This window comes from Epinephelus moara, chromosome 4 (assembly GCF_006386435.1).
Source record: "Epinephelus moara isolate mb chromosome 4, YSFRI_EMoa_1.0, whole genome shotgun sequence".
NCBI lineage: Eukaryota > Metazoa > Chordata > Actinopteri > Perciformes > Serranidae > Epinephelus > Epinephelus moara.
Window position 1 is genome coordinate 25,216,770 of NC_065509.1, and position 27,137 is coordinate 25,243,906.

General features: G+C 41.3%; 1 protein-coding gene across 2 annotated transcripts in view; it reads right to left on the bottom strand.

Annotated features, from left to right (window-relative positions):
* Positions 1 to 15,533: 15,533 nt before the first annotated feature.
* The window catches only part of tsc22d3 (TSC22 domain family, member 3), a 44,308-nt gene continuing 32,704 nt past the window's right edge, over positions 15,534 to 27,137 (bottom strand). Inside the window, exons 1-3 of one of the 2 annotated variants that reach the window (XM_050043024.1) lie at positions 18,226 to 18,550; positions 17,661 to 17,712; positions 15,534 to 17,237 (exon numbers count right to left, since the gene is read on the bottom strand). In XM_050043024.1, the coding sequence (XP_049898981.1) occupies positions 16,983 to 17,237; positions 17,661 to 17,712; positions 18,226 to 18,350 (432 nt within the window). In that variant the 5' untranslated portion in view covers positions 18,351 to 18,550 and the 3' untranslated portion in view covers positions 15,534 to 16,982. Of the gene's footprint in view, positions 17,238 to 17,660; positions 17,713 to 18,225; positions 18,551 to 27,137 lie in introns of those variants that run through there. The other variant, XM_050043023.1, reaches the window with a different exon arrangement.

The window sequence follows — 27,137 nt, forward strand, 5'->3', positions numbered from 1 at the left end:
TAATACCTAAAGTGTCTGTACAGTATGTCTGTGCTCTTACACAAACATACCTTTTGTCTCAGTCTTGTTTTTTTTTTTTTACTTACTTCCAGTTTAAAAAGGGGAGTGCTGCCAGTGCTGGTTCTCAGAGTTACAGGGAAGCTTGCGAAGGCCGCCAAATGTGCTACATCTGGCGTTGTGTCCTGCATCCTGCCACACTGTACAGATTTTTGCTGAATATTGTACTTAAAGTTTTCTGTGCAGCTGCGTTTTCAGTGATGCATTTTCCTTTTTGAACAGGCCTATCAAGCTAACTTCTCAAAAAGACAGATCACCTTTGCTTCTTGTGAACCTCTGTGTCCCGGGGCACATGTGTCATGGATGAATGCGTTCCTTTCTCACGGTCAAAACTAAAGGTCATAGGTGAAGGTCAGCTGTTGATGCTATAGAAAACGAGCTGCATGTTTGTGACCTTTCTGAGTAAATAACTGTTGCATAAGCCTCAGCGTGAGCGCAGAGGAGAATGTGCACCAGCAGGGCTGTGTTTGTTTGTGTGTGTGTGTTTGGCCGTGTTTGCTTGGTTGCATGTGTGTATGTTTGGTTTGCATGTGGTGGGACATGTGTGTTTGAGTTGCATGTCCAGAAAAGCCCTTGCGGTTTATTTTTAATGCGTGAATGTGTGTGTGTGTGTGTCCCACTTCTTTCATGCCTTAGCAGTGGTGCCGCCTCTAACACAGCGGGACGGCACTCCTTGAATCCAGGCCAAGTTATGTTTATACTTTTAACCTTATCAGCTGCAACTGTGGCTCCACTGATACCAAGAATTAGATCACAATGTTCAGCAGTCTGGGAGGGTTAAGTGTTGACCACAACACCACCTAAATAGGGAGTGATAGTGAGTGAGGCCAAGTTAAAGATGCCATCACATGAAACACACTCACATTGTTGCTGAAAAAGAAATAATTATTGCAGAGTGTGTACATTCCTCTGACAAAACACATTCTTCATGTCTGCAAAGAACGTTTTGTCCTACAAATGCACTTCCAACTTTCAGCGATAGCTCACTGTGGAGATTTTATCCTCCTGAGGTCGTCAGGTTTGACTCATCTTTGACCCAGTGACAGGTTTTCATCTTTCAGTGTAAGGCTGTGTATTTTAATATTCAGAGTATGTACAGTATGCATTTCTTGTGAGAGGGAAAATGTTTGCTTCCTAGAAACCTGCCAAACCCATCATACCGGAGCTGCTCCTCTCCAGTAACGGTTTGTTATCTGTCTGGCCATCTCTCTATCGGGCTGTCAGTTAGCCGAATCGGAGCAGCTGGGAATGCTGTTTGCTGATGCGCCTCGTCTGCAAATCGACACCTCATAGCCTCAAAGCTCACCGACAGGACTTGACGGCAAATGATTTACTGATCAAAGAGGCTGTGGACATGCACATGTTCATGAGTGATGAAATACACTGGTAGCAATAGCATTATACATACATGATCTTTTCCATTCCTCGTGAACATTTGTATCCATTGATTACTGTGCTTTTTGTGCCTCATCATGCAAATGTGCATTATAAAACATGAAAGAACATGCCTATCTTACATTCACTACGGAACACATCGTCACCTTATCAACTAATAGTACTTATGTAATTTCAAATATGCCAGTAAGCACTCGACAGGTGTTGCGTTTGGCACGAAAATATGAATGTAATTGCTCTAAATTATAATGTGAATCGCAGAGTCAAAGAGTCTTGAGAGAAAGAGTTCTTTCACGCGTCGGGGCTGAGGTTCAGAATGTGTGTTAATGTGTTTGGCTTGCAATGAAACGTGTTATGTAATAATGTAAAGTGTAAACTGCTCCACTCAACTTCACCTCACCTGCGTGACCTCCAGTTAGTCCGCTGTGTTGCATGCACTTTTCAGATCTTTTTCATGAATCAACTGTGCATTATAAAAAATAAAAGGAAACTAGAGAGATGTGGAACTGCGCATCACTTTGAAGTCATTAATCATAAAGTTAAGTAATCCAGGAAGGACGGGAATCTCAAGTTATTAACTTCCCACTGACACATTTCTCCCAAAATGCACATTATCTATAATGACTTCCATTTCATATGAAGATTTAAGCACTAACACACAGCCACCATTCATTCATCTCGTATTATATCACTGACAGAAGTTCAGTTCAGTCTTTGTCACTTCTCTCCCCGTAGGAAGGAACTGCACTCATGGGACTGAATGTTGAAAATTGCATTCAGCGGCGAATAGTACAGAACGTTTTCTCTGTTCAGGGTGACGAAAGTAGCTCAAAGGCACAGCGATGGAGTTAGCGCCTCTCATTCATCCTCAGGGGAGATGTAAACGGCTGTCTGAATGTTCTGCATCCACGACTGATTATCATTGATAGGGTTGCAGTAGTTCATGTACAATTTACATATATCTGCACATTTTAATTTTTGTCCTCAGATATAAATTCTGAAGTGCAAAACAAAGAGAAGGATCACAACACGCCCCATCCTGAAAATCAAGAAAACCTTTTATTTGGATAGTTCGTTACGACGTTACATAAACGCATCTCTGACGAATAACCGTTGGAATGCAACAGCAGTATGAAGCGAGCTAAGAAAACAGAGGCGGCCTGACTTGTAGCCTAATTTTTTAGAAAAAGCATAATCATGTGGTTGCCAGTTTTGGAGCATAAAGATTTGGCCCACTAACCAAACAATCCTCTCTGATCCACAATAGCTCCCCACAGCTGGGGACAGGTTAAACGGCCTTAAAGCCGCCCTCGTAAAGTTCACAACCCCGGAAAACTGCAGGAAGGCAATAAAGCATCAGAGAACAGGCTGTTCTACCATCCAAAAGGAGCTGAAAGAGAGGCAACCTCCCAGTGTAGCAGACAGGACAGGACAGGTGTGAACTCTGAGGCTGCCCTCAGACTGTCTCGCTCTGTCTTGTCAGTTAAACAGAGTGCGATTATATCACTTAATTATAGGTGTCCAATTATGTATACAATTATGTGTCCCCACTTTTATGATTCAGAGCTCACTGTGTAGCAGGGTGTAAACAAATGGTGATTTATTGTTCTTGTTCTGGAAGATGATTTCTGTCCTTGAGCTAAGTTTAGGAACACAAATTAAATATGAATAGATGAATATTTTGGTTTTATCATTGCACATGTGGATATATTGAACCACATCGTATTTGCACGCAACTCTTAATTTTCTTTATATATAATTTGCATCTTGCATCTGTACTGTATATTTTTTATTTTTTTCCACCTTACTGTTAGATTTTTTTTTTTTTTAATATTTAATATTTTGCGCCTCATTAGCTGTTTTTAAAAATGTTTTTCACCTTACTGTTGACTATTTTAAATATTTTGCACCTTACTGATAACTAGTTTATATATTTTTGCACCTTACTGTAAGCTATTTTTTTTTTTTTTAAATATTTAGCATTTTACAGTTAGCTATTTGTTTTATATTTTGCGCTTTACTGAAAACTAGTTTTTATATTTTGCACCTTACTGTTAGCTTTTTAAAATATTTCCCAACTCACTGTTAGTTTTATTTAAAATTATTTTGCATCTTACTGTACGCTAGTTTTTTTTTTAATATTTTACATTTTACTGTTAGCTATTTTTTATGTATTTTGCACATTACCGATACCTTTTTAAAATATTTTGCACCTTGTTGATAGCTATTTTTTATATTTTGCATTTTACTGTTAGCTTTTTTTTAATGTTTTGCAAATGTTTTACTTTTATTTAGTGATTATATTTGCTATACATTAGCTTTATAGTCTTTGGACATTGCACTCCTAACTTCGTATTGCAACGTAATGTAACGCAACGTAACGTAACGCAACGCAACGCAACGCAACGCAACGCAACGCAACGCAACGTAATGCAACGCAACGTAACGTAACGTAACGTAACGTAACGTAAAGTAATGTATCGTAACACAAAAAAATAGTAAAAATATGAAACAAACAAAAAAATGTATATATAGTATAGCCTTGTGATTTTCTTGTTTTTTATTGTTTAATCTTAAATGCATTGTATTATATAATAATAGTAATGACAAAAGCAATAATAATAATAATAGAAATAATAACTATTGTCATTAGCATAATAATAATAATAATAACACATTAAATGAAATTCTGTTCAGCAGATGTGTGTGCTGTGCTGAGCTTGTGTCTGGTTCACACATGGGGCGCCTGGGACCAGATTAAGTTAGATTATCATGTCTTTCTTTCCAATATTGTTTGTGAGAGGGTGTCAAACTCAATGTTATGCAAGTGTTTTGGCATCACTGGTTTGACATGCAAGTTGCCTCTGGTTCACTTTTGGGACGTCAACCTGTCAGACACGCCTGAGAGAGAACTGGAAGGTGTGAAGAGAAATGTTTTTGTTTCGTGCTGTCTGTTTTCAGCCTGTTGTGCTCCTGTGACGGATGACAGGTCACAAATTTTCATTATGTCGTTCTGAGACTTACTTGCGCAAGATGAGTTGAGAAATTGGAAAGCACTGGGAAAAAGGAACTTCTGCTGAGTCAGTGCGTTCGTCTTTCCACAACACAGCCCTTGTGAATTTCCAAGAAATCAGTGTGAAAACTTTATGTGCTCACAAGACCCACACCATCTGAGAGGACACTGTCAAACTGAAACCATGAGAACGAGGGCACCAACAGATCATGTGACACACTGAGCACATATCCAAAAGATGTTTTCTTGTTAAACATGAGAGAAATTGTTTTCTTCTCTCCACGTTTAACTGAATTCCACACATGTTTTTATAACCAGCCGGGACAATGTGTGACTGTTACAAAGAGTAATGACAACGATACTCTCATTCTCCAGCTTGTCTCAAATTACACAATGGTGCATTTTGTTGTTTTGAAAAGCAGAGCCAGACACTCAGTAAACATTCACAAGACAGACTGGAAATCTTATCAATAAATGTAAACTCTGTGTAACTACACCACATACAGCTGGACTGCAGGAGTCCTGTAGAGAACAAGACGTTTGCACATGTCTTGGTGCTGCATTTAATTACTGGCTGCCTATATATTTTTTAAATGAGACGTTTGACATGTCATAGCAGGAAAAGCACAGGTGTAACTGATGACACCTCTTACAACTTAATTAGATTTTGGTGAACCAGTTGCAAGGCTCTGGTATTGTGTATTGTGCACAGCTCGTTGACACTCAATGGACCACAGCTATCTTTTGTGGTATTTGTTACACCTGTGTTTTTCCTGCTGTGACATGTCAAAATGTCAGAAGGTTAGTGTTGACTGCTCTGTGTCTTTGCCATTTTAGTCATTTCATTTGCAGCATTTCAACCGTTTCAAAGCTGTCACGGCATGGTTTGTGATCATTGTTGGTTTAAAATGCAATCGGCCTTTTTCATTGACGACATTTTGACTTGTCAGAGGGGGAAAAACACGGGTGTAAATATTTAAATCTATGAATTCCATTTAGCTGCTTTGGTTCAGGGTCCTGGTGTTACGCACGCTGGCTCATAGTCATGCTGTCATGATTTACTGGGTCACTTGAACAAAACAGAGCCATTGTTAATGCTATCAGTAACACCTGTGCTTTTCCCACTATGACAAGGCAAATAGTCTTCTATGAAATAGGCCTATTGCATTTTAAACAGAGATGAACACACTTGAAAAAAAGGCCTCTGCAATACCTTGGTTCTGTTTGTTTTTTTCTGTTTTTTAAACTTCATGCAAACCAAAATGTCAAAATGTGACTGAAAAATACTGTGGATATAAAACTCCTGTAACAGAGAAGCATGTTCCAGAGTTGGCTGGGCGGTGCACAACAAACTTCATGTTTCAACAATGCTGTGGTTAATGTGTGGTTATGTTCTGGCACAAAAACCACTTAGTTATGGTTGGGAAAAGATCATGTTTTGGCTAAAATTGCCTGGTTATAGAAACACAATCCTCACTGGAGAAGCAGCTAAGTCTTGGTAAATAAACAACTGCTTGCGTGGCACTATCCCAGTTATAAATACTGCAACAGATCACTAAAACTCAACCAGTTTTGTTGTTTGTTTGTCTCAACAGTGGTCTGCAGCTTGGCAGGTGTTTGGCCTTCGTGACACACCATCCACCATCCCCTCCCACTCCTGATAATAAAGTCAGCTCATACTACATCACCTCAGACATGTTGACATGTCGGTTGGTTTGCAGGAATGTACAGTGCCAACATTTTCTTCTGGCAGAAGTATATATATATTGCTGAGTCACTTTTGCCTCTCAGTCTCTCAATGTGTGGCCTCTGCTTTGTTCATGTATGATAAAATAGTAGCTGTACAACTGGGCTCGATGAGATTCATGTGTTTGTTAGTAATAACAACAATTTTTTACTACCAACTGGTCACATATCGCTGCTTGATCTGTGGACTTTCACGTCTACATATGACGTTTTAGGTATCCTGGGTGCGTCTGTTGTTGACGTTGTGGAACACCATGTCAATTTCTGCTTGTTACGTGCAGTGTCTTTTTAAAATACACTTAATTTCACAGGAATTGCACAGTGCCTTTTAATACAGTCTCTTTCAAAATAAACTTACACTGTCAGTAAAACACTGCTTATCTGCGTTTATTTCATTGTGCAACAAATGTACATGGTTAGGTTTAAGCAACAAAAGCACATCATGGTTTAGCTTTACAATCTTACAGGAAGTGAACACCAGCCTCCTGGGTAAAAGTCCTGTGTCGTTGGACCCGTCCACTACCTCTTCTGCCCGCCCTATAGGGGCTTTCCAAGTCCTTAAATTACATTGTCCTCCAGTGGCGATTTAAAGTGATGCCGTTCAGTGGCATTATTAACTGACGCTACCTGACGGCTTAACATACCGCCGTGAAAGGATGCCTGTTTTTCGTTGGTACAAGATACATCAAACAAGAAACCCGTACCCAAACTGTTTGATTCGACCACATACATTTGTGACTTAAAGTTCCCATTGATTCAATTTATTTCCCTGAAGTATGTTCAGGCAAATGAGGTACAACAGTATAAAGAGAGCACTAACTGCTTCACATGACATTTCTTTCACATTTGTTTTTCCCTGCTGTTTTTATTTCACATTAAAGGAAGGCGTTTCCGCCTCCTTAATAATTATAAATAGGATAGTCACGATATGATGTTATTATCATCGTCTGTTTTCCTATTCTTATATGTGTGCTTCGATCCTGCCGTGACTTGCCGCTGGGCCACCCAGCCAACTCCACCCAACATCACATAACGAAGAGAGACTAAACCTGGATTTGAGAACATTGTGTTGATGTCAAGACGGTATAATGTCTCGTACTGAACATGAGAGAGACGATCCCTTTAAGCCTGCACTTTGAAATGTATCAAATGTCTCAATAGATGTTGTCATATTGAATAATCTGGAAGTCTGTCTACCCCAAGGATCATGATGTTTTCACATGCAACAGATCATATTCAACATTTTATCACATTATTAATCAACGAAACAGTTTTTATTCATCATGTGTGTATGAATGTCCCAGTGGGAAACCCTCTACCAGCTCTCTATGACACATCTATTCCCCAGGTTGTCTGGAGTTCACATCCTGCGCTGTTTACATCTTCAACATCCTGACAGCTCTCGCTTCACATGGGCCAGAACTGGTCCGGAGGATGAGGGATGTTTACCACACAAAGGGCACTGTCACACAAATAGACCACAATGAAGGAGGAGGGAAAGTTGCACAATCTCTCCAAGACTCTACCCAATAACAGTTGGGGAAGAAAGTAGCAGCGCCATAAACATGCGGCAGTAAACTGTTCCATAAACTCAACACTGTCTTTGTACATTTGAGGTTTACTGAAGTCTTGGCAACCGCGCCCATCTTTAAGTTGTGCCACAAAAAAACTTAAACATCTTTCACTTGTTACTATGTTTACTTGCATTCTTCCCGTTTCACGTATAAAAGATGTTAAATATAGATCAGGAAACAGCCTCTCTAGAGTTACAGCTGTACAGCACTGTAGTGTGTAAAACAACAACGTGGCCCTTGTGTGTGTTTTGAATGTCCAAAAAAATTTTGTCCAGTACCCATTCAATCCCTTTCATTTCAGCCACCCCAACAACCACAAAGTCATGCAGTAATCTTGTGATTGGTGACCCCTGTTATGAAGCAGCACTTTACATTTCCAGTATTACCCAGGTTATGCAACCATCTCCTCTTTGACCCTGCATGTGTCACATGTTAGTGTGGAGGTCAGCGGGGCTTTAAATTATGTGCAGGCTCCCGCTGTGCGGCGGTACCATGAACCGGGGTATCACCGTAAATCTGAAACCAGTGGCTCCTGACCTTTCGTCTTTGTGAATAAGATGTTCTGAGCTGGCCGCATTCCTTTCATCAGCTAGAATACAAACACACATGACACCATCAAGAAGCAAAACAAGATGTTCTCTGGGAATTTACACTTTATTGTTTTAATTGTCAGATTTCTGGAAAACAAGCATATTAGATTGAATAGCTGTTTCACATGCTCATGGTAAAATGACACCACATAATACATTTTCAGTTAAGATATTTAAGTCCAAGATTCTAAAATACAATATTCTATCATCGAAGGACTGTTCAGAACAAAAGAATTATTTTAGGAAATTTCGTTGTCACGTTTTAGTTTATCAGTAGAAAGACTAGATTTATGCTGCATTTATGCACTCCTCGGATGGTCCCATTTCCCAAAATGGGGATTTGTGGGACACAACACTAGTCTCCTGGGTGAAAACTGGAGTTTGTTTGACCCATCTTACTCAATGGTCTTGAAAAGTTGGTTGGTCTCTCTGACTGTGTGTTAAACTGGCTCAAAACATACATTAAAGGGAGGAAGTTTTACATCAGTCATGGTGATCAAGTGTCTGAGAAACATGACCTCTGTTTTGGGGTTCCACAAGGGAGCTGCTTTGGCCCATTATTATTCTCACTTTACATGCTGCCACTTGGTGACATCATTCGAGAACACAAAGGACACTGCGATCATCTGCTGCTGGTTTATTGGAGGTTCCCAACCAGGAGAAGATCAGGGATGCAGCCTTTGGCAATTACGCCCCAAAGCTATGGAACACACAACATATAAATATCAGAGAAGCCAGCTCTCTAAATATTTTTAAAAGAAAGCTAAAAAGGTATCTGTTCACTTTAGCCATTAACTAGCTCTGACTTTCCTGACACTATTTCTCTGACTTTCCTGACACTATTTCTTTTTAACAGTTTTACTTTCTATTTACCCTTCACGGCGCTGCAACTTTAAAAACATACTTGATTTTATGATTTATAGTTTAACAACGCTATGATTTTACGAATCATCAACGGAACAATTACTTATATCCACCGTGTTTCTGACGATAGAACTCAACTTGGCAACTTGTGTACCAAAATTTTCTTTCATAGTCGTTGTTCCGACTTGAGGGGCCATTCACGTGAACTTTTCCTGTCAGGACTTCATTTTTCCCATTATTTCGACACCACATGAATGCAGGGTAAGTCAATATATCAACTCAAACCAGCAGCTTGGGTTTAGGTCAGGCTCTCCAACATCCTCATGAGTTATAAACATTTTTAATTTCACGTCTTATTTTCTAAAAAGCATGACAAACACCAGACACTTGACCCACAGACTACCCTGTGCATTAGCAATGCAAAATTGATTTCACACCCAGGCAGGATGTCTCAAAGTATTTTTCAGCTGTGACCTTTTAAACCCAAACTAATGTATTTTAACACTTAATTTCGCAACAATTCAACACACAAATTCAAATATTTTGTCAACAAAGCAGGGAGGCTGTTGTTGTCAAGATAAGCCCTGCAAAGGTTTGTGCGGCATTTTTTGCATTTCACCACAGAGACATGACTTTTGGTTGAAAAACTAGGCAGAGCAAGCACTTCTCTTTTTCTATCTTGCAGCCAAAACCACACACACGTCAACATCTGACCTCATTCTGATGTTGACTCGGAGGATTATTGTTTGACCCTCGATGTCGTATGTGGATAAAAATAGAAGGAAATGTGTAAGAGGACACAGCTACATCAGATATACAAAGGCTTAGCTGAGGATTCATTTGATGATGTGTGATTAAAGGCAGAATCAGCGTCTGTTTGTGGTGCAAGAACTTTGTGTGTGTGTGAGGTTGAACTTTGTACATTTGAGGAGGTTACAGCCAAGAGAGCTGTGTCCACAGAACATCATATGGGTGAAGCCTTTACTCACACACAGTCATGACCAGACAGCAATAAATAAATAAATCCAGCTTGGGCGGGTTGTAACCAACCCTTGGATGTACTTGTGCATTGTTATTTGTTCGCTGACCCTCTCTGAGGTCAGTGTTAACACCCGCTGTTAAAGAGGTCACATTGCCCTGTCAGCAGATAAAATAAGTGGTGTGAAGGAAGATATCAATGAGGTCCTGTTTTTAAGTGTCCCCGAGGATAGCAATCAGTTTTCTGAAGTAAGTGAGAGAACACCAATGGCACATCTTTCATATTATATAACCATCTCTCAACAACAGTACGAAACTCTACTTAACTGCTCTGCTTCTTTTGAGGAGCGTCTCTTTGTTTACACTACAGGAAATGCTCAGTGCACGACACTTACAGACAAAATCTGACATTTGTTCCATTCACTTCTGACTTTAATGTTTACACACGATGAATATGCCGACATTCAGAGGACTCACAAGTTGTGTATGTCTCCATGAAAAGCAGTCGGACCAAATTATATCCCTGCATGCGATTCCAACCGCACTGAGGCAGAGCTGGCTTATCCCAGCACAACCCCTGAATTTCCATCTGCAACAGATGTTCTCGTCTTTTTTTCTTTTTTTTTTTTTTCATCCGTTGCATAACACTTGTAATCCAACACAAACTCTTCTCTTGGCTGCCCGGTTTTAAGCGAGCTCCAATCTGAAGTTTAATTCCACACCCAAGGCTCTTCCCACACTTAATATTTAACTGTACTTTATGGGGAGTGATGTGGAATCACTGATGCTTCAAAAGGGATCTTCTGTACTTTTGGCTCTTTTTAGAAAATCCGGCGGAAGCCAGAAATGAGTGCTCAGTCATTAACGAATGAATGAATGTGAGCACGTCTTACACATCGGCTGGTGAGCTTTTAACCAAAGGTGAGATCAATGATTGAGTGATGATTCTTGAAGAGTACAACATGTTGAAATGTGGTTTATGTAATTTGGAACATCCTGGTTTGAAGTGCTTAATTAGTGCCTATTTTTTTTACATGCACACACGGATGTGATATGATAAGGCAAGAATCCATTCATCCATTTTCATCCACTTATCCTGGGCCGGGTCTCGGGGGCAGCAGGCCAAGCAAAGCACCCCAGACGTTCCTCTCCCCAGCAGCACTTTCCAGCTCTTCCTGGCGGACCCTGAGGCGTTCCCAGACCAGATGAGATATGGAACCCCTCCAGCGTGTTCTGGGTCTGCCCCGGGGGCTTCTACCAGTGGGACATGCCCGAAACACCTCCAGCGAGAGGTGCCCAGGAAGCATCCTGATCCGATGCCTGAACCACCTCAACTGACCCCTTTTGACATGAAGGAGCAGCGGCTCTACTCCGAGCTCTCTCCGGATGTCCGAGCTCCTGACCCTATCTCTAAGCCTGAGCCCAGCCACCCCATGGAGGAAACCCATTTTGGCCGCTTGTATCCGCAATCTCACTTTTTCGGTCACTACCCAGAGCTCATGACCATAGGTGAGGGTTGGGACGTAGATGGACCAATAAAGAATAAAGAATATTGCAACCAAATTATGTCCACCTATAAGACTTTAAGACTACATGACCCAATACCAACCCGAGTCTCAGTGGTAACTGGAGGGAGCAAACAAACAAAAAGGCGTTGCCGGCATGGTGTCGTGCAAATATGTCCTATATTTTCCTGACGGGGCTCCAGTTCTGGTCGATGACTAAAAAATTGGTTAATCGGTTTCTTATAAAAAGCCACATGCACCAAAGTCATTCTTGAACACACTGTTCCTAAACCGCTCCCAAAATAGAAGGACAGAACAAGAATGGAAGCAAAATAGTAAATCAAGTTGAAGTCATAATTGTCTTCAGACTTTATTTGAGCCTCCAGAGGCTGTGGCATGCACCATGCAGCCAGATGAATTTTTCCACAGCGTTCGAGGCTGCATTAGCCATTAGCACGAGTATGATTACACTGCAGCCAACTTCCTTTTGTAGCCGACCCTGCAGCCTCCTTTTATTGACATGGACAAGGTGTCTAGGTATCAGGATAAGAAGTGAAGAGACCGACTCCAATTATCTCGTGCAAAAGAGCCAATAAATGCCTGTCCCTCTCGTCTCTGCTACATTAAACAAATGTCCTCTCCAGTCAATACACTGCACATCCCGCCTGCCACTAATTCAATGCAGAAAGCATTTCAGAGCTCCCATATTGATCACCTTGAATCAGTTGTTTTGACACAAAACACCGGGAGGGACCACAGTTCCGTGGGTAAATGTAAGCAGTGGGGAAGACGCTGTGTTTATTCTGGTGCGATCTGATCTGTGATGGGGATTCTGGGCCCGAGCTGGGGCTCTGCTCTCAGCGATAGATGGATGAGAGCCTGGTCTGAACACCAGGAAAGCCACAACATATCTGGTTACACACAGGCTGAGCTGACTGGCTGCCAATCCGTCTGAAGGGAAACGCTACGAGGACAAACTGTTTTTTCACTCTGGCAGATTCCAATCATCTGGCAACCAGCGAGTATTACTTCACTGTCATTAGTGGTCGAACTGTTTTTGACTTTGAGGAAAGAGAAGTTTGTGTTTTTCTTCTTGTGTGTGTTTTTCTCCAGAGTCTCACTGAGCAAAACAACAGAATAACACTAATCTAAGAGGAAGGATTCATATCTGTTAAGTAAATGTAGAAGTACCACAGTATAAAAATACTCTGTTACAAGTTCCTGCATTCAAATTTTTATTAGGTAAAAGTACAAAAGTACGGGTCCATGTCATTGGTCTGACATCCCATTAGTCCAATGGTCCGCGGTGCTGAACGGCTCCCGGCGGGTGTATTTCTGCCTTGATGGTGCGCCGCGACCGGCTCTGGGTCAGCTGGGAAAGGCTTAAGGTGAAGCAGGCTCACAGCTTATGTGTTTGTCACTTTCTTTTTCATCTTAACCCACACCATGATCTTTTCCTAACCCTAACCAAGTGGTTTTTGTGCCTAAACCTAACCAGACCTTAACCACAGGGCATCATGATGATTTCGGAATGGACTTCGGAACAATGGGTTTAATATGGTCGGAACAATGGGATGTCAGACCAATGGGCAGTTCCCAAAAGTACTAGCATCAACATGTACTTGGCTCTATGCAAAGTTCAGAAGATATGAGTTGTCCAGGCATGGTTCTTCACATGGAGGTGGCTGAGCTAGCGGCTAGCAGCTAACAGTGCTAACTCCATAAACAACACTATACAACGACAACAGTGCTAATAGTTAACGATGATAACTGGGAGGGTTAGCGCTATACTTCCATGCCGCCGCTGTGCTCATATCAGTGGTAACTGTTGTATCAGCGCAGTGAAAAGCAGCAGCAATGAGAAGCACGGATTACAACACACACTCACAGAGGTAGTGTGACATCATTCAGGGCGCCATTACTCCACTATATCTTCAGATAGCAGATAGTTTGCTGCTATATTAAAGCTCTGAATGTCACATACAAAACTTTTAATATATACTTATTAAAAAAACAGAACATTATATTATTGGATTGTAATTACTGATGCATTAATGTGTGCACCCCTTGCATGTTAAAGCTGGTAAATGAGAGGCTTATTTTTACCATATACACTGCCGGTTCGTAGTGAGGTCTTATCGTTATCCATAGTAATACATCATAATATATTTGTTGCATATATTTTGTATTATGAATCTGTATCTGCACAGTTTCTAGTAATGAGTCGGTCTCCCATCTGAGATATGAAACTGTAACTGGTTTTTGGATAATCAGATGTGAACATTACTAGTCAACACTACATTGCTCACCATAACACTGTTATTGTTTCTGGCTAGCATGCTGCTAACTTGCTTTATTTCCTTGCCCGTTGCCAGGCAGCCAACTCTGCATGGGTATGTATGCAATATCTATTTCACTAACAGCATAGCTAGCTTTCTGTAGCAGGGCTTGTGTGTTAGTGCATTTGACCCTACATAATGACTATTGTGTTTTTATCTATGTTTGCTTTCTATTGGTGCTCTGCATGTGTGAATGTAATGCTAATCTGTGTGTTGGTGCTTCGTGTTGCCTGTTTGTGCTAACATGCTGTTTGTTGTTGTTGCTTTATTGTCTTGTACTGATGCTCTGTTCTTGCGTGTTGCTTTGCATAGCTTCTGTTCCATCTTGACAATTTTTAACAGCTGTAGTTTATGCTGTCTTTGTGCTGAGAATTGTTCTGTTAATTTTTTATGCTTTTAATGGTTTCAAGACATCTCGCCAAAGGACTGCAGGTGAAAATTAGCCAGGTGGCTAACACTGGCACATTTACAGAAATGCTGATTAATGCGAATGGCCTTTTTAATAACATAAATCTAAATAAATAAAAAATTACAGGAAGTATGTTTGTCTCTGGAATGCAGTGGAGCAGAAGCATAAAGCAACATAAAATGAAAATACTCATGTAAAGTACAAGTACCTTGAATCCGTAGAGTACTTGAGTAAATGTACTCCCTTAGTTTCCACCACTGAACCTACTTTTGTGTGAGTGTCTCGTGGCCACATTGTGTTGAATTCTACAAATCACATGCTGCTCCTAAGACTGACCTTGTAAACAAACACAAGCGAGGCTCACAAAGCCGAACACAAATCAACACCACAGATAAGATGTTGAGATGGAGAGACTGCGCCTTCCAAGAAATTACTTTTTTTTGTAAACAGTGTGTTGTTGACTCTGAAATTCAGATTTGAGAGGGATTTCACAGCAGTGTTTTTATTTCAGCACCAGAAAATGAAATCATCCTGGGTGTTGCTGCCTCATCTGTCCTTCCTGACTGGATTCCCAGTGAATAAATCTCTCCATTGCATAGATGGAATATGTAACCTCCTAACACTATGACAGGTCTGGCCTGGTGTCAGTGGTGTTTCCCCTATTACTCCTCCTGCGAAAAATTACACCTACATTACACTGCTTTTTCATGGGGTTGAGTTTGCATGTTCCCCGTGTCAGTGTGGGTTTTCTTGAGGTACTCCGGCTTCCTCCCACAGTCCAAAGACATGCAGGTTAACTGGTGACTCTAAATTGTCCGTAGGTGTGAATGTGAGTGTGAATGGTTGTCGGTCTCTATGTGTCAGCCCTGTGATAGTCTGGCGACCTGTCCAACGTCAGCTGGGATAGGCTCCAGCACCCCTGTGACCCCTAACAGGATAAGAGGTAACAGAAAATGAATGAATGAGTTCCTGCCAGGAGTCTGTGATGGTGTCACATATCATATCATAAGCTCAAGCTCTGTGGATGCATTCAATGAACAAAAGACAGAGTGTCAACATAGCGTATTATGTAAACATAAGGTTTATTGCAAATGTGCAGTTGTATCCAAACACCATACTGGACAACGTTTTCGAGGATACTTTACAGCAACAATACCGTTATCTTTACAAAAACACAAAGAAACTTTAGCACTAGCTACAAACACGACTTCTCCCTGTGAAGCTTTACACATGGTCCTGGTTTCTCTTGGCTTCTGTTGTTGTGAGAGAGAAAAAAGAAAAAAAAAAAAAGGCAAAAAAAAAGAAAAAAGTCTTTGGTAGGTAGATAACAACAGAGCTCAGTGTGGAAATGTGTTCCTCTCTTACTACAGGACAGGCACTGTTGTCATGCCATCGTTTTCAAGTTGGCATCTGAGCAAGAAAACAGACCAGATACTGGACGACGCTGCTTTTAAAGTCAGGAGTGCATCTGCAGCGACAAAATGCCGGCTTCTGCTCGCTCAACAGCTCCACTACGTTTACCTCAGGACGTTTCGACTTGATGTACATTGTAGTTATCCTTTGCTGTGAAGGGCTAGGCAGACAAGGTGGGCAGATATACCCGCCCCCCCCCGAGATTACAAAACTTTTAAGACAACTGTACAATGCTCCTATTTTACAGACAACTGATTTTTGTTCAGAATCATAAACAAAAACAGAAGATATAGCAGGATTAATTTCCCCCATAAGCAGCAAGCCCCAGCTGCAGGCGATGCAGGATTACATTTTATGAATCATTACAGTTTGCTGATCAGTCTACTGCAGCGCTCCACCAGCTCTAATCGGCTGTACTGCATTAACCTCCACCTCTGTTGCCTTAGCTTATCCTGTTGATTATTCTTGTTATGCTTTACATGTACACAAACATGAGTAATACACTGTAGGTACAGGAAAAGTCCACGATATGTGGCTGAAATGTGCGGCTGGGAGTCCTTGAAACTTTTTGGTTCGGACAAATCCACATGATGGGGCTCTTCTCGTTGAGACATGGAGGACCGTCTCAGGCGGGTCGCCTCTGGGTGAGCAGGGAGCGACCTCCCAAACACTTTCCAAGTTAGCACCTGCAGGGCCAGCCCGATCAGCACCTCCTCACCCCCTCCTCTGCGGAGCAAAGGGTGTTTGTTGGAAGGGTTTCAGCCAGGCAGGGAAAGCCCCCCGCCGTCTGGAAGCGAGCGCTCGTCAGCGCCTAGTCAGCCCTCTCTCTATTCTTAGCGTCTACACAGAGAGACTACGACAAAGAGTTGGACGGTATCAGAGGAAGGGGCCTGACACCGCACCGGTCAGAGCGTCTTAAGTTCTGTTTTGTGCTTATCAGTGTCAACAGTTCTTTTGTGTCCCATCGATCATTTACAGCCCCGATGCGTCACCTTCGTGAGGTTCTCGGCGACGGCGATTTTTGTCACGCTTACGTTCACAAATGGAGGTCCATTACTGTTATGAGACAGTGGCTCTGCCCGCCCCAAGGCAGAGCCACTTATACAGCAGAGCCAGTGCTGTGGTTGCAGGGCTGCTGGTGCTGGTCCGCGGTCACCTGATTGTCCAGGGGTAGCAGCACGTCTGTCGGGATGCGCGACTGGAACTTCTCCAGCTGCTCCGGACTGGCCAGGTTCTTGAGCAGGTAGTTCTCCCGCTCGAGCTGGTTGTTCTTCTCCGCCAGCTCTTTGATCTGCTCTTTGAGGATCTCCACCTCCTCGCGCACCGCGTACATCAGGTGGTTCTTGACAAGATCCTGTCGGGATAAACAAGAGGAGATGGATCAGTGAACGGTTGCGCAGCTGGTGCATGTGCTAAAACAATGATGGTTGGAGGATGTCTTCTATAGTTTTGTCTATTTACTAGCTTGGATCTCTTGAGAGATACATGATGCAAGTCTGACCTAAGGGTGTTTTCAATAATTCTGTGCTGCAGTCTCTGTTTTTTGGGGCTTCCTGCCATCATCTCCTGCACTTGTTTTCTACTTTGTCACATGTATAAAGCATGCATCAGCACTCACAGAGGGCTGCTTTTGTGCAGAATGAACTGAACTCTAGACATTCTGATCTATCAACAGGGATTTGAACATATATTGCGTCACAAATGATATGCATGTACTGTATTGTGCAACCTATTCTTATGTCTCCCTGTGGTGTTTGTGTTTGTTATCTCGGCTTACCATCGCCTGCTCGATCTTGTTGTCGATGGCCACAACGCTAGCACCAGAGGCACTGCAGAGGAGAAGAGAAAAAGGAGGCCATAAGTGAACAGTTCAAAGCCACAACCTCAATCACGTCAACCCCCAAACTATTAGGAAAACAAACATGTTGCTGCTTCCTGAAGCTGCTGCTGCTGGGTTTTGACAGTGGGGCAGAAAGCTTGCAGAACAGAAAGGAAAACTGTTTACCCTGCTGTTATCTGGTTTGAGAGTAAGATCAGGCTTTAATTGAGGTTATAGTGTAACGAGTGGAGAGTACAAGGAAGTGGCTGAGTGAGACAATAAATAGCTGCATGTAGATATCTGGGCAAAGTCCAAGTACACAGCAGCAGAGAGACAGAGAGCTGGGCAGACTGCATTCACAGGCATTTTGTACTTATAAGTATAATATAACATTGCATATGAACCGCTTTGACAACACAATAGAGGCCCGCAGCAGTGTGAGAACACGCTCCGATTTACACACAATTATTATCGCCGACATAATGTTGAGTTCACAGACATGGCAGCAGTGTCGGATATTTACCTGTTGTCAAGTTTGACCGATACAACGTCTCCTCCGAGAAGCGAGGAGAAGAAGGAGATGGAGAAGTTATGCAACTGGTAGACGGCCACCTCCATGGGTGTTTTACCGAACATCTCCGTGCTCATGTTGAGTACCAGAGTCGTTTGGATTACACTTCTCGCCACGTTTGCGACTTGGTTGGTCACCTCAAATGTATATCCGGATTTGTTTAGGTCTGTCGTAGCGATGCACTAACTCGCTGCTGCTGCTGCTGTAGCTGAGCGCAGTGCTGTGTCGGTGTGTGTGAGCTTCGCCGGTTTGTACGAGCGACTGTCTGATGCTATTTCTGCCACCGGCCGCCTTTTCAATGACTGGCCTGCTGACGTCAACTGACGCGCGCATAAATTAGGCAAATGAGGCGAAGGGGCAGATTTCATGGCGCGTTCCCGTGCGGTAGGAAAAGCTGGACTTAGGCCATGATAAGTACAATAGTATGTCTCCAATACGTCAACTTTTTTACGCCACAAACATGGAGGGGGAGATAACACAAGAACAATTAATCATGTACAAATATTCACGTGTGGTGCTGCTGTTTGACCTTTATTCTGTATTTTTCCCTTTGAGTTTATGCTGTTGTGCAGAACTAAGACTGAAATTCACATAAAGCCACAAACATGATACAACATATATAAATATTTAGTCCTGTAAACACTTAATGCTAATTTGATGCATTAATTTCAGGGGAGCCACCATATTTCAAAGGATTAATGATACCATTACTTGATATTTACATTTCTATGGTACTTTCATTCAAAGTGAAATTTTAATTCTAAACAGTTTTACATTTATGATATTAAAATGTGTATTCATATGAGAATTAATCATGTATAAATACTCAAATATTCACTGTTGTTTAACCTTTATTCTGTAGTTTTCACTTTGTGTTTAGTGTGCTGAATAAAGACTAAAATTCACACAAAGCCATAAATATGATTCAGCCTATAACTATAAAATATATAAATATATAGCCCTAAAAATATCTAATATTAGGTTAATCCACTAATTTCAGGGGAAACACCATATTTTAAAGAATTAATGATACTATTACTTGATATTTACATTTTTTTTCATACTTTATTTTAGTCTTATATTTTAATTGAAATTCTATTGATCATTGTCTCATTTCTTATATTAAAATATGTATTCATATGACAAAATCCACCTCTTTAGAAACACACATTACAGATTATAAATGCAACATGATATAGTCTAGCTCTAAGATGACTTTTTTCTTAAAGTATCCCATGCTTTTTTGATACTATGATAGATATTTAATCTCTTTTCTGTTTGTTAGAGTATGATTACAACAGCCAAAAGATGCATCTCATCAACAAAAACAGAAGTTTATGTACATGTACATTTTTACAAGTATTTTTATATGTATTATAATTTCTATATTTATTATTTGCACTAGAACTTTTGCTGCTGATGTAAAGTTTTATCCATAATTTAATCAGAAATTTTGTTCTTATGTGCACTGTTGACAGTGTGGATTCAAAAGACAATAAAGTCTAACTATCTAGAAGGCAACGCAACTCTGTGATCAGTCAACTATCTAACTGTTGTCATCTTTATTCTGCCATGCAAAGTGCAAACTAGGCAACGGCTCTCAACCAGCTGATCTATAAAGCAAAACAAACACCACACAAAAAGGATTTTTAAGCTGCATCACACCTTACTTCAAGTAAACAATATCGATGCTAGAAAAAACGGGCTTGAGAGGAGCACTTGAACGCCACATTACATATGCCCTGTTTCTGAACCTTTCCTCTGCCACTGGCTCCTTCAGTTAACCCACAGACCGAAATCCGCACTAACTGCTACAAACACCATCACAACAACCACTAAAACAACAGTAATCACAGCAGATCTGCATAAATAAGTCACAAGTGGTGCTAATTAAAAAAAAAGCTCATATATCGAGAGGACTTGTAACATTCACGTGAATCTTTTAAGTTATGTAAACAAGCAGTTTTCGGGTATGTTTCTTCTTTCTAGAATGATTTAATGAATTAAAGATTAAACTGGATTTAATTCGCCAAATTTATATATATATATATATATTTATATATATTTATAACTCAACATGTGACTACAAACTGTCCCTGGTTACTTACACTGTAAAGACAATAACATTTTGTACCCATCAGCTTGTTGTTGTTTGTTTCAGGAGCATACATGTAACGGTATGTCCTGTACCATGTGCACATGTGTACAGGTATACTGTATAGGTACTTTTCCATGCTGTGTCCCGGTAAATTTCCCCTCAGTCTATGTCTGAACTCTATCGGCCTCTAGTGGTGAACATGTAGAATACACCGGCCCGTGGGGGACTGAATTAGTAACAAAGGCTCCCGTTCCTGGACCCTGTGTTCACCACGGAAATTTCCACATACCTCTTCCTGCCTTCATAAATCAACAACTCCAGGTTGTTTTCCCTGCTTGGAAAACAGACGGAAAATTCTCAAAGGACGGTCTGCATTCATTCATAAATTCACTTATTTATATTTCTAACATGATATCACACGCTGTAGCATACTACTTGTTTTTTGTTTAGTTTGTATCACGCTGTGGTTCACCCTGATGTGAGGACTAAACAACAAAGCAGCCGAGGATGTTTTATGGTGACACAGATTGTACTGCATGTGTGGCGTGTACAACTCGATATCCACTGTTCTCTGGTGTATGACCCCTCGCACTTCACAACGTCTTTTGAACTTGCACGTTACAACACAACTCTACAGGGCATCCTGCAAAGTGTAATAAACAATTTGTGGTAGCAGCCGACCACAGAAGACACAGAGAAAAACACGTCTGCTGTTATCTGTTTCACAGAGCAGGTCTATTGAGCAATAGACCTTGTTTTCACGGAGGCGTCCATGAAGGTTTTAATAGCTTTAATGTAATTGCTTGGCGCCTCTCAGCTGTCACATTACGTTCCCTTTTCCTGTTACAATAATCAGATCCAATACTGATAATAAGCCAATTAAATTTGTATTAGAGAGGCTCTGTTGCATAATATTTCTTCTTCCACAGCACCAACAACACGTCGAACACCACCAGGTAGTCAAAATAAGGTTTATGGGAGCTGTCTGCTTAGTGGGTCCTACATCCAGCACTAGTAGCCGTTAAATTTGGTTCATGCATCTCCTAAAAAATCCTTGTTTATGTGCAGTTTATATAATAGTACTTGTGTGACTCACATTTGGATGAAATAACACGATTGGCAAATATTGGCAAATTGGGTTTCCATGCAAATGTCCTTAAAGATCGCACTGAACAGGAAAAGAAATCATGCATCTAAAATGATAACGAATGACCCTTAGCAGTCAATCCTCTGATCTCTACATTGCAAACTATGGTCTGCCACATTTTTTGGAGAAAAAGGACTTCTGTTATGTAACAATATAATTAGAGTGGAAAGGCTGACTTTCGGTAGGCCTAACAAGGCTAAGCAGAAAGCACATTGACTGGGTATTAGGGCCCATAGTGCCTGTCGTCTCGGATTTCGTGCTGTGGCAGTACAGCTGCCAGGTTTAATATCAGGCCCTGTTCTGGCAATGAGGGGCTGGTGAATTACCTTGCCCCGCTGTGATAGTCCCATTTAGGAGGGGAGGGGGGAGTCACACCGATTGCCCGTGGCTCTGCTGAGATGCGCAGATAGAAACGACAGACAGCGAGGAGCCTTTCTGCACGGTTCAAGTAAAATATACCTAATGAGCCGCATGCAGTCGGATGATGACAGTGTAAACTCGGATGTTCGTAACCTTCCTGTTTTGCCGCCGTTATTCACAGTTTAACAACTGCTCCAACACAAATCTTAACATTTACACACAACATCAGCAATTCCTGTTTAAATTGTACCTGCGTGTTTCTAAACAGTTTAAGTGCCACTGATATTGACCCATGCCGCCTCTTCAAGAAATGAAGCCCTTCATATTTTCTGTGGAACTCTTACTGCCTGACCATGTTTGGCGAGCGCCAAATCCAGTGAGTCACTCCGAAGCTAGGCGATGGGCCACGGTTTCCATCAGATGTCCCTTGTGCAAGAGCCAACCGCGTTATATAACACTGTGATTCATCTGCACCAGTGGCCGAAGAAGAATGAGCTTGAGACATGCCGCCAACGTCCCAGCTTTTGTTATGAGCAGCATTTTGGGGTTTTGACAAAGATGTACACAACACAGCCCAGCAAGAAACACTGGTGAGAGAACAGAGAGAGCAGAATCTATCAGTTTGAGATCACTTCTTGGTCAAAAGGATGCCTTTCTCTTCTTTTCACTGTGTGTGTCCCATCTGCACTCTTATAATTAGGGATGCATGGCGTGTATAAGAGTGTGGCCTGAGAACACACAGCCCTGCCATAGGCTGCAGCCAGAGGCTGTCTCAGAGGAAGCTGTCAGTGTGGGCAACAGGAGCAGTTACAGCCAATGAATACTGAACACTCGACGTACACTAGGACACCCAGAGGCACTCATTATTATCACATCACCTACGAGTCTCCTGAGCCATGAATAGAGACGAGGCACACGGCCTTGGTCTCGCTCATGAGGTTTTTCAATAAATTTAACAGGCTGTCAATTTCTGCCCTTGGATTGCATATAAAATAACTTTATGTGTTAGCTTGTATCAAACATGCAGTACATGCAGAGGATGGTGACTGCACTGCCATTGTTATTCAAGGGTTGGTAGGTCGTCTATTTGGAAAGATTGAACATTATGAAAAACACTTTCCAGCGCTGCCACAAATACTGCATCCACCGCTCTACATCATTTAGACACCGACACACTGCCGTTACCATCCATCTCCTCCTGAACTGTCTTTAATGTGCACATCGGTCACTGACGCACATCACTATCATGCCAGATATCCTCTCACACACAAGACAAACTCTCATACTATCCTCTGCCGACCCCCACTTACCGCCGATCTGGCCTCTTGAACAGACTCGGTGAGTAAGGGGGCGAGTAGCTCATAGCTCTCTCTGGATAGCTGAAGTGTTGGTGGTGGCAGCAGAGTCTGGGGGACGGTTCAGCCAGGCGGCGGGCGCACACCGTCCTGGGATCAGGCGGCATCGCTCCAAAGGGTGCGACTTCAGTGGGCCGCGTGTGAGAGTGTCCCATCTTGGCTTCCAAATGAAGGGGCTGCTTAAGAGGCAGAAGCCGTTTGACTGTTTGCTCAGTGCCCTGCTGTTGTTTGTTCTCGACAACTGTGTTCTCGCAGCACAAAGAGACAATTGAGCGCTGCAGATACCTCTGGATATGCAGCCATAACTGTGAGTGCCATGCTCTGACTGGCACTCGTATGATGTGTCTCCAATCCAGTGGAGCACAATGCCCCAGAGTCACAATGAAAATGACAGTTTCCTGAAAAGGCGCCAATTGTTTCATCTCTACACTGTCGGAGTGTCTGTTTCGGTCAGACAGAGTGTACCTGAAGGGAACAATCATCATGCCTATCTCCATAGCTCATTCAATCGGTGCTTATTTGTGTAATAAAACACATAGCTGGGCCATTGCTCCATGAAACAAACTTGTTCTCCGTATTATAACCTTATCCGGCGCCAGGGTTTCCACGACACTAAAGGCAGCCAAATAAGAGCAAACATGTAGTGTTTATGGTCACTTTAATGGAACGGCTTTGGAGCTCTTCACCACAGAAATTGTTACACAACTCTTCAGAATTTGTAAAATCAAATTGAGGAAGATGAATTAACTTGGTGGTTTCTTTTGTAACATTTCAGATTGCGTGTGTGGCGTTCACAGTCCCCTAAACACTTTTAAACCGATGAAGTGGGTTTGTCAGTTTCGGTAAGCCTCCTTCGTCATGAGAGGTGTAATTAATCTAGTAATGTTTGGAGAGCTGTTGCTGCTGGTAAAGGTGCAACAGCCAAAAGTAAGCCACTCTCACTGTGATTAATTCCAAGCTGCTTTCAAGTTTGACAGTTGTGTGTTAATGTCTCACTTCTCTGTCTGCATTTAATCCATCTCTTTGGCAAGTGGAGGGTTTTAATATTCGATATTGTACTTTGTGGATTGTGATGCACAGTGTTGTGTTACACAACAAACAGTCGTGTAAAACCAGTTTGTGGGTGTTGTTTTGTCAAAGATGTATCATGTATCCTTTGGGTTGTAACATTTGCATATTGGCATTTATCACTGGAAAGGATTTACTGTAATCTTTTGTGCCATCAAATTACAAATTCCGAAGACAAGAGTATAATGAACTAAATGTCAAGCATGACTACAGGGAGCTTCAGAGAAGTGAGTCGACAAGAATAAGAATGTTAATTAAAGAAAATTAGATTCATTGCAGTGTGTAGTTACCAGGCTCTTAACTTAACTTTGAAGAGTGGTTGCCAGGCTGGCAACCAGGCATCAGCTTTGGGTTGCCAAAACTGAAAATAAGGTGGCCATTTTTAGTCATCTTATATTTTGAGTAACTAAGACAGTTCCTACATCTTAAGGCCAGTGTCGGTTCATGTTTTTTGATTAAACAAAGTGATCAAGGACAATTACTTTTTTTGTCGTGTGGCAGAGACAAGGGCAGAGTAGAAATTGGAAATACCTGGCATTCATTGGCGTTTTCTTGGCAATTTTGTGTTTCTCACTCCATATGTGGGATTCCACTGCCTTGATTCCCATCGTGAGTTTAAAAAACATTTTGCATGAAGTACACCAAGCCTTTTACCGGTTTCAGCCATGCTACAAAATCTTGGTTAAAAAGCCAATTTTCGTTAAATTTGCACTTTTCCATGTTGTCCATGTTGCAGTGCAGCTAGTTAGCCAAAAGTGGAAGCTCTGCTCAGTTGATGTTGCCAGTTATTTTGAGATTTTACAATGAAAAGAAAAATTCATAAAATCCTACTTCCTATGTCTGAGCACTTTTAGGACTTTTGAGAGACTGATTTAGGACATTTTAATAACAATAAAGGCTCTATAAAAATATTTTTTAGTTTTTTTTTTAGTTAATTTAATTCAATTTTATTTTTTATTTTATTGTATCTTGTTTTATTTTATTGCTTTACATTTACATACTTCTATTTCATACTCTTACTCATTACAATTCTCTATTTTTTTTTTAAAGATTTTTTTAGGGCATTTTGCCTTTATTGGACAGGACAGGTAAGCGTGAAGGGGGGAGAGAGAGGGGGGATAACATGCAGCAAAGGGCCACAGGCTGGATTTGAACCTTGTACATGGGGCACCTGCTGTACCACTAAGCCACCGATGCCCCGCAATTCTCTATTCTTTACATTGGAGCGACTGTAACAAATCACAATTGTCCCTCTGGGATTTCTGATTTCTCTTTTGAATAATGAATATACTATCCTTTATGACTTTTTAAACATCAGCAGGGACCCTGTGTAATTATATGTCAGTATTATATTATGGAAATGAGACAGAAAAAGTGCTTAAAAACTTTATTACAGTAACCACACAGTTAAATCGATTTGCATATTCATTTGTGATGATGATGGGTTAGTCAGACTTTTCACTCCACTTCAAACAACTTAGTTTGCCTCGCCATTGTCTCAGCAACAGACGCCTGTGTGGGCAGGACTTAAATGCAGTTTCGGTTCTGACTTTAACAGTAATATTTCAATATCACTGATGCATCAAAATATATTTATTTTGAGGTCTAAATTTTTTGCTGTCCCTGTTTATGTAAAAAAAAAAAAAAAAAGTGCCACTGATGGCAACCAAAGGCCAAGAATTGTTTGCCAATCTCAAAATGGTTGCCACTAGCAACCTGGGAGCCACTATTGTCAAGGTCTGCATAGTAACATCTAGATCTTTGGCCAGGTGAATAGTACCACACATTTTCATTTCCTTGTAGCGGTGGAATTTCAAGTTCACTCAGTTCAGTTTCTGACAAACACTGATCACAATCATTATTTAGGGTTATTCGTGCAGGACAGCAGTTCAGCTGCGTCTGAATGGGCCTGTTGGTATCAGTGGAAGAAATGGATGGCTTGCACTGGGCATGTTTACACCCATCACGTCAGGGGCAATTCATTTAAAATAGAGAACATTTAATCCTTTCCTGTTTGCCTCAGTCGTTCACCCTCAGGTGAATGTTTTTCTCTCAGGTTTTATTTCTCCAGTTTCATGAGGTTTAACATTGCAAAGAACAGGAAAAGACATTTAGTTATCTCAATGTAGTTCTTATCTTTAGACATCCAAACATACAAATGTATTTTCACGTTCTTTGCCTCCAGTAAGGCAATAAGATGAAACCTTCCCCCTGATGAAACCAACGGGCGACATCATAGATACTGTATGTTTCTTTACAGTCTATTGCAAACCAAAGGGAGCTTCTTGTTTTCGCTTTCTGCTACACAAGTGGTGCCATGTAATTACATGTCTCCAGACAATTATTTTCTCACACGCATGACCAGTACAGTCTGTACAAACATGAGATGGTAAAAACACACACACACATCCAGGAGAACAAGAGTGACTGACGCAGCGATTCATCGTGTTATCATGTGGTGTTTAGTAACAGTGATATATCTTCCCCTGAATCTCTGCAGAAAGGGAGCATGTGAATGAGGGACAAAGAGAAAAAAATAGGACTTTTGCTGTCATAACATTTCATCGTGGCAGTGATGTAACACATTCTTTAAAACCAGGTTTCAAGCCTGATTATATATTAATTTAAGGCTTTGAAAGTTAGAACATTATGTCATGAACTCAGCATTACTATGAGTCTGAGCTGCTGTGCTAAGCAGTTTGGCTAAATGTTGGTTACAGCAGGCGCCATAGGACCAACTTTTTAATAAGCTGTACTTAGCTACAGGAAGGTTTTAATTACATGTTGCATGGTCGGAAACACAGAAGCATTCCTATTTTGTTTTTTCATTTGTTTT